This window comes from Penaeus japonicus, unplaced genomic scaffold, assembly GCF_977035675.1.
Source record: "Penaeus japonicus unplaced genomic scaffold, GWHDUDI00000001_assembly GWHDUDI00000042, whole genome shotgun sequence".
Classification (NCBI taxonomy): domain Eukaryota; kingdom Metazoa; phylum Arthropoda; class Malacostraca; order Decapoda; family Penaeidae; genus Penaeus; species Penaeus japonicus.
The window spans coordinates 22,374,507-22,382,704 of record NW_028234444.1 but is presented as its reverse complement, the minus strand read 5'-3'; the positions used below and the strand labels follow the sequence as shown (position 1 = coordinate 22,382,704).

The following is an 8,198-nucleotide window of genomic DNA, read 5'->3' as shown; positions in this document are numbered from 1 at the left end:
TTGAAAATTTTATATTTATATTTATATAAATGGCAATTAGTTTCCTAATTAAATACACTTACCATCTTTATGAACATTATGTACATTCTAATGTAACAAAAAAAAAATTACATATATGACAAACTGATTCACTGACGAGTTATGAACACAGAACTACTTTCATCCACAGCCAAAACACAATTCATAACCAGCTAATGTTTTACAACTTTCTAAACCCTGCACAATAGAAAATGAGTCATCTAAAATTGCATCCTCAAACTTAGACTTTTTACAGATTTTAATAGCATTTGATTGAAAAACTACCGAGATGAATACGATAACCTCTGTTCACATGGTTAGTCATTAGCTATCCTTTCCAGCATCTTTCCATTTGTTGATCTCGCTCTCAAATTGCAAGGGTTCAATGACTAGCTTCTGGCCGTGGGGAGTCGGGCCGAGTATTGCTTCAACGTCGTCATAGTTTAGGGTCTCCTTCTGCAGGAGGGATTCGGCTAACTGCAATGATGATGAAAATAAAAGATTAATTTCAACAGCATAGGTGATTGAGAATCTAATACATCACTAGTATAATGGCTAAGTTAAATAATGATGACTGAAAGGGCAATGTTAAAATCAATTTGTAAGTAAAAAACAAAACTATGCAGTTTGATTAATTCAATGATGACCTATGGCATGGTGAGGGTAGGCCTAAATTTAGATGGCACCGATACATACCACGACAATAGAGGCCGCTCTCTGTTCTGCATACTTTATATGAGTGGAGTAAATTCCTTATAATATCAGCCTATGCCTCGTTTCTTAATAATTTTACTAATAAATAATAATCTGTTTGCCTAGAATCAAAGACAAGGGGGAGAAAACATCGTCCCCCACACTTCAACATTTATATCTCAAGTGGGCAACCTTGATATTAACCCTTCTGAAACGGGCCACATTTTGAGATGTTTGGCCAGGACTGGGTATCTTAAGATGCTGTGTTCTCCATTATTTTCTTGAAATATGGTTTATTATATGAATCTATACTTAGTGTATTATAATTATCATTTGGTACAATGCCCTAGTTACAAAACTTATGGAAAAAATAGTTTGTATTTGCAGTGAAAACAATACAACCCTGCAAAAATGCCTGTCATGGAAGAGTTAATCCTGGTGCAGAGGCTAGTGCACTCAGACTCTTTCCTAGCACCACTGGGTTATGTTTTTGAATGATACATGACGGATCAAACAGCGCAAAAGAATAACATGTCCATATTCATATTGGCCAGTAAGTAATTCGCCTCTTGTTTTTCCAATTGTTAAATGATAAATACAGCACTATATGATACAGAAGACAATTGTGAAAATCACTCACTAAGGTCAATTTATCCATGTTGGCTTTAAGTACTTCCTCCGTTTTCTTGTATGCAGCGAAAATCAGCCTCGATGCTTCGTCGTCTATTGTGGCAGCCAGCTTCTGTGAATATGGTCTCCGGCCGACCTCTCTCGTCTCCTCCTCGGGAAAGGACACCTGGCCAATGTTATCACTGAAGCCAAAAGACCTTACCTGAGAGAGAAGGATGGTCATCAATAGAGCTGAAAAAAGCTACTACATTGGCTTGTATGTAAGATAAACATGATGTGCATGCTGGATAATCAACCTTGCCCCTGTATAACGACAAAAGGAAAAAAAGAATAAAGAAAACTTAAAAACAAACAAACAAGCTTCCAACACTTGTATCTGATTTATTAATAACCAAATGGCCATCAGAGTCAATACAGTGTTATCATTCAATGAGGTATAAAGAAATAACGGTAAAATACCTGAGCATATGCCATTTTAGTGACCTTCTCCAAATCGTTCTGGGCTCCAGTAGTCACGCGGTTGAACACCAAAGACTCAGCAACACGACCTCCCAGAGCCATGCACATCCTCTCGAAAAGCTGAAGGGTTGAAAAACTCAATCACAACTTTTTGAAAAACAGAATAATGTGACAATCATAATTCTGAAATACATGAATTTCTTTATCATCATTCAGTCTCATCCATTCAATTCATATTCTCTCACTGTCACTCTCACCTTCCATCTGCCTGTCTCTGTAAAATATATAAAAATAAACTCCCTCAAAAAATAAGAGTAGCAGAATCACATCTACGCCTCACCTGATCTTGGGTATACAACTTCTGGTCCTTTGGCGCATACTGAGCAAAGCCGAGGGCCTGGTTAGTTCGGGGGACGATCGTCACTTTGAGGAGAGCGTCTGTGTGTTCTAGGATCCACCCTAGCAAGGCGTGACCCGACTCGTGGTATGCAACGACCCGACGTTCTTCCGGGGACAATGCCTGTGGATTTGACCTTATTTAATGATTGATCTTTCATATGGTCATAGCTGACAACTTTTACTCATCCAAGGGTCAATAATTGTACAAGGTATTTAAACTTTTATAGTCCTATTCTATTACACTTTTTGTCATAACATCAACAGCAAGGAAAGCTTATCTGAATTGCAAACAAGAGAAACATTACATTCCCATCATACCTGTGATCTCTTTTCTGTCCCTCCAACTACTCGTTCAACTGCATATTCTAAATCATTGGCTGTCACAACCTTCTTGGCATGTCTTGCTGCATGAAGGGCAGCTTCGTTAACTACATTAGCTATGTCGGCACCTGGGGGCAGTACGAAGAGACATTTTAAAATTAAGGCTTCTGTAACAATATATGGAGGGTGTCATTAACTTGTTTTATTATCAGCTGTTAGAAAACATATTGTATTAACTACTTAGTTCAGCTATGTCATCAGTGTTTTAATGTTTAGAATTCCATAACAATACCAAAATATATTTTTTCATATTAGGTCATTAAAATATATCATATTTTGATTATTTTGTACTGTATTTTCCCTTTTTATTCAGACAAAATGAGTATATTCTTTCTTATGATTTAACATCTTACTCCATAACATTTTTAATAATCAGGCTTCCATACAGAATCTCATCTTGTTATCACAATCCTTCGTTTATCTGATATTAGTAATTTATTATATTCATTACCTTTAGCACTACATCCAGCCCAAAGGCAAACTATCTCGCTACTCACCACTGAAGCCGAGAGTGAGTGACGCCATCCTCCGAGCATAGTATGTGCTTGGCTTCTCTAGCACAATGCTCTTCAGGTGATGCTCGAAGATCTCCCGCCGTTCCTCGAGGTTCGGTAGGTCCATCATGATGTGGCGGTCGAATCTCCCAGGTCTTAGGAGCGCCTGGGGATGTTGAAGGACTGGTTAGAGTTTTTAGAGGTTGGATGATCATTTTCATTATACTTTGACCTATTACCTATTTTACCTACTTTCATGTTTAATAAGCCCCTTGAATTCGTATCAATACACATTCTATACCTAGAATAAATATATAATCCTGAAATGAATACTAGAACACATTCACAATTATGGACACAAGAGTACACGAGTACATCAGAACCTCCCCTCCCTCCCTCCCTCCATCCTCTCTAATCTCATTCTCTTTCACACTCTCACTGTCTCACACACACTTACATACTCTCTCACTCACTCTCTCATACATACAGCCACACACACACCCTATTCCCCACCTACCTTGTCGAGGATATCCAACCGATTGGTAGACGAAAGGATGACGACTCCCTCCTTCGAACCGATACCATCCATCTCCACCAACAGCTGGTTCAGGGTTTGCTCCGACTCGCCTGATCCGCCATCCGTCCCTCCCTGGCCGCTGGATCTCTTCCGTCCAATGGCATCAATCTCGTCGATGTAGACAATGCACGGCGCGCGCTTCTTCGCTTCCTTGAATAGATCCCTGAAAGTGGATGTGTATCATGTGTTATTCATCCACTCTACGAACATTAAGAACATACAAAGAGAGAAGGGGGGAGGGATAATATCAATAATAACAATAGTAATAACAATAATAGTAATAATCAAAATTATACTAATAATTAATCATCATTATAATAATAATAATAAAAATAATATCAATAACAAAAATAACATAGAAAATGAGAAACAGAAAACAACTTAAATGATCAACAGCATCCACCTCACCTGACCCTGGCCGCCCCTAAACCGCCAATCATCTCAATGAACTCTGAGCCGTTCATCGCCAGGAATGGGACCTGTCCTTCCGTGGCAACAGCCTTGGCCAGGAGGGTTTTGCCGCAGCCTGGTGGGCCGAGCAGTAGAGCACCTCTTGGAACCTGTGGAATAGTGATGATGATCATCATGATAATATCTGTGATCATGTTAGTATAATAATACCCGCACACACATACACACACATATACGTACTAACATATGTAAGAATACATACAACCACACAGGGGGGCACGCACAAACAAACAAACCAAGACACACGCACACATCTCTCACACACACACACACACACACACACACACACACACACACACACACACACACACACACACACACACACATCTCACACACACGCCACCACGCACGCAACAACACACCACACACACACAACACACACATAACACACACACACACGCAAACACAAACACACACACACACAACACACACACACAACACACAAAAAAAAAAAAAAAAAAAAAAAAAAAAAAAAAAAAAAAAAAAAAAAAAAAATAAATATATATATATATATAATATATATATATATTATATATATATATATATATAATATATATCTATATATAGATATATATACATATATATATATATATATATAATATATCAAATAGCCATAACAAGTCAAAATAACTTCATAAAACCTGCCTCTCCTCACCTTAGCACCAAGTTCCCTATATTTATCAGGATTCTTCAAGAAATCCACAAACTCCATGACTTCTTGCTTGGCCTCCCTTGCTCCAGCGACGTCGGCAAACTTGACCCCTCGACCCGACCCAGGGAGCAGTGGGTCAATGACTGTGAACTTGGCTCGGGTCATCTGGTTCTGGAATGGGAGGGATTATGGAGATTCATTTTTTTTTTTTTTTATTACCGTTGTTTTTTAATAAGAAGTGCTCTGAATTGGCTGGTGAATTATCAACATTGTTGCAGATCCTTTAAAGATCTTTATAACTCTTCTCTGGGTCTTTTACAGATTGTGTAAATTTCTTTAAATGATATGTAAATTATCTAAATTTCTCTTAACCATTTACAGATCTTGTAAATTTCTCAAAATGATTTACAGTAATATTTTACTCATAAATAATTTCCAAAATCATATATACAAAAAGGAATAATAATTTATAATAAACTAAACAAAAATGATAAATAAAACAAAAAAATATATACAAACAAAATACAAATAAAACAAAACTAAAATGATAAACAATGAACTTGAAGAGAAACTATAAACAAACAAAATGGCAAAAAATTAAGCATATCAACTACAAAAAAAAAAGAAAAAGAAAAAAAGAGAGAAGCATGAGACAAAATATAAATGATAAATGGGAAACAAAATGAAAATAATAAAAAATAAAGAAAATAGATACAACAAACCAGGAATAATAAATACTGAGCAAACTAGAAATAAAAAACACTAAATAAAAGAGAAATAATAGTACCATTCAACATGGAAATGAACAGTAAAGAAAATAAAATAAGCAAGAATATAAACAGTAGAAAAAAATGAACAAACAAACAATTATCAAAATAAACACTTCACATTTGTATGTACCCTAGTCCACCAACAATCCAAATTAAATAGAAAAACAAAATAGAATGAAAAAAACAATATACATTTATAATCGTTAACATAAATGCCACAATCATACAGAGCTCGTTCACTAACCATCCCTTCCATGCTCAGAGGTCCTTTAATGTTCATGTTTCTCGACAAGAGCGACACGATGATCGCCACCACGATAATGGACGCCAAGAGCCTTCCAGCCGTGTCACCGCTCCGCTCGTAAACAATGGGTATGCCTTGGTCAGATCGGATGCCCAGCTTAGCCTCGGACTCGCGCAGACGCTCCTCGAAGTGCTGGAGGTCTACGATGTTCATGTGGAATGTGCGCTGATCAATCTGCGGGTGCGAGATGAGTTAGCGATGGCTTTCTTTGGGGGGGGGGAGGGTAACCTGGATATAGACTTGACTGTCTGCAGAAGTTACACTACAGATTCAAGATTAGGCAAAACAGAACTTTGGGTACCTATTCATCATTCCATAACTTGTTACATATATATGTATATTTTTTAAACAGTCAATCTTACTTGCCTTTTTGCCCTTGATAACAGCACCCTCATAGAGGATGATGGTCACAATGTCCAAGTCAGGCCGCACTATCACCTCCTCAACCTCGCCCTTTGCCAGCATGTGGTGAACGAATTCATTCCACGACACATACCTGGCAATCTGGACGGACAATAAAACGGTCAGCCTTTGAGGTAACTAAATGATTATAATATCTCCAAGTTACTGTATAACATAATCTGACAGCCACAGACATAACAGGACGTGAAAACATATTCGTTCATATTCAAAACTATGACTGAGAGATCCTTGTTCAGAAGAGATCGATATTCCTTACCTCCGGCTGATTGCTCCCAGGAAACAGGAGAGAAATGATGGCAATGAACATGTAAGCCGTCAACATCCACAGCGCAGCTTTTGCCAGCATGCCCTTCCTCTCGTCATCATCGTTTTTGTTATTGTTACCATTACCACTAGAGGAATTATTACTATTTCCACTCCTGTTTGGACCAGGCTGGTTGGCTTGTGAGGCGGTTGTGTGAAGACTACGCTTCAGGATTGCTAGTTGCTCTGGCTTTGAAATTCCAGACCTGATAGAGGTGAAAATAATGATAGAAGTTTCTGTCTTGAAAGTCACCAAAGCAGCAAAGTAAATATAGACAATACTTTTTCTTTATCACCAAAAGTACTTTTCTTGTCACTGACCTTTCTAATAGTTGTGTAACAGCACTGAACTCGCGCTTCACCATCACCCATGATGATTTATACTGTGATTGTAAGACTTTGTGCTGCAGCGTCCTTTTAACTGCTAAATTTGCCGATGAAAATTTCTGAAAACATCCTTGATTATGAATTATGTATAATTATGAATCCTGCAATTAGGTTTAAATCTATATTGCATTTATAGAAAATGTTACATGAGAATACATTACCACTTCAAAAATCTCATTATTCTTAAAAAACAGACAAATGACCTTACCTTTGCTTCTGACCCGATTTTTGATACATTGGGTAATCTACGTGTGAGAGAAAATACAGCATTCCGTTGATTCAGAAGAGTATTTAAAAGTGTTTTCGATATTCGCTCCATGGCTACTAATTATTAGAATGTGTTGACCTGAAACAAATAATCAATTATTAAAAGTAATATCACTAAAGATTAATATCTGAATAAATATTGAGTATCCTACTTATATATCTGAGCTTGGTTACTAAAATCAGATTATACAAAGTCAAAGGCATGATACTTTAGAAATTCAAAGAAATACCACAAACATTTTAAAACCTATATTAATCACCAATTCCTTCTATTCAATTATCTCATAAAGATGCACAATTCTCAAGCTAACACAACAAGAGTTAGAGGCTAGAGTTAGTCCAAAATTTGGCTTAACCCATTCGCGCCGGCTGACGTGCTGACATATTTCGTGGATCAGACTCCAGCGACAAGATATATGGTCAAGGCCGGTGCCCGGGGTGAGTGAGCAGACAGCCCAGGCTCATGGCTAGTGCACCCGAGAATCCCGAGGCGTTAGGCTAATGTGTTCGAAAACCCCGTCATTCCGACTACTCAAAGCCGGAACAGCCCCGGAGTGAATAGGTTAAAATGTATGTCAGCCTTCCTACGTGGTCCAGTTAGGTGTGTCAGGATGGCCTGTAAAATCGAACCAAACCTAACCTTACCTGACTGAACCTAAACAATACCATACCTGTACCTAAACTAACCTAACATGGCCTACAAAGGCTTAAGGCTGACCAGATCAACACACATGGTATGATTTGACTACCAGAAGAAAGGCTGAGTTTCTTGTCTTTATATATATTTCCCACAGAAGCCTATTATCAGCCACTGTTTAACTCTTATATAAAAGCATAATTAAGAATTGGAAAGAAATACTGAAAAGATAAAAGACTTGCTAAATTCTTAATGACATGAATGTATGAGAAAAAGCAAAAACATAGATTGAAACTATATCCAGGCATTCCATAATATCCTTCTATAGACATC

At 37.6% G+C, this 8,198-nt stretch overlaps 1 protein-coding gene across 1 annotated transcript in view; it reads right to left on the bottom strand.

Moving 5' to 3' along the window:
* Positions 1-8,198, bottom strand: part of Spg7 (SPG7 matrix AAA peptidase subunit, paraplegin) — an 8,891-nt gene continuing 693 nt past the window's right edge. The window contains exons 2-15 of the mRNA XM_043026670.2: positions 7,170-7,307; positions 6,896-7,020; positions 6,528-6,780; positions 6,215-6,352; positions 5,789-6,022; positions 4,778-4,945; positions 4,060-4,211; positions 3,592-3,814; positions 3,078-3,240; positions 2,518-2,648; positions 2,141-2,320; positions 1,801-1,920; positions 1,352-1,543; positions 1-495 (exon numbers count right to left, since the gene is read on the bottom strand). Coding sequence (XP_042882604.2) covers positions 343-495; positions 1,352-1,543; positions 1,801-1,920; positions 2,141-2,320; positions 2,518-2,648; positions 3,078-3,240; positions 3,592-3,814; positions 4,060-4,211; positions 4,778-4,945; positions 5,789-6,022; positions 6,215-6,352; positions 6,528-6,780; positions 6,896-7,020; positions 7,170-7,280 — 2,343 coding nt within the window. The 5' untranslated portion in view covers positions 7,281-7,307 and the 3' untranslated portion in view covers positions 1-342. The remainder of the gene's footprint in view (positions 496-1,351; positions 1,544-1,800; positions 1,921-2,140; positions 2,321-2,517; positions 2,649-3,077; positions 3,241-3,591; positions 3,815-4,059; positions 4,212-4,777; positions 4,946-5,788; positions 6,023-6,214; positions 6,353-6,527; positions 6,781-6,895; positions 7,021-7,169; positions 7,308-8,198) is intronic.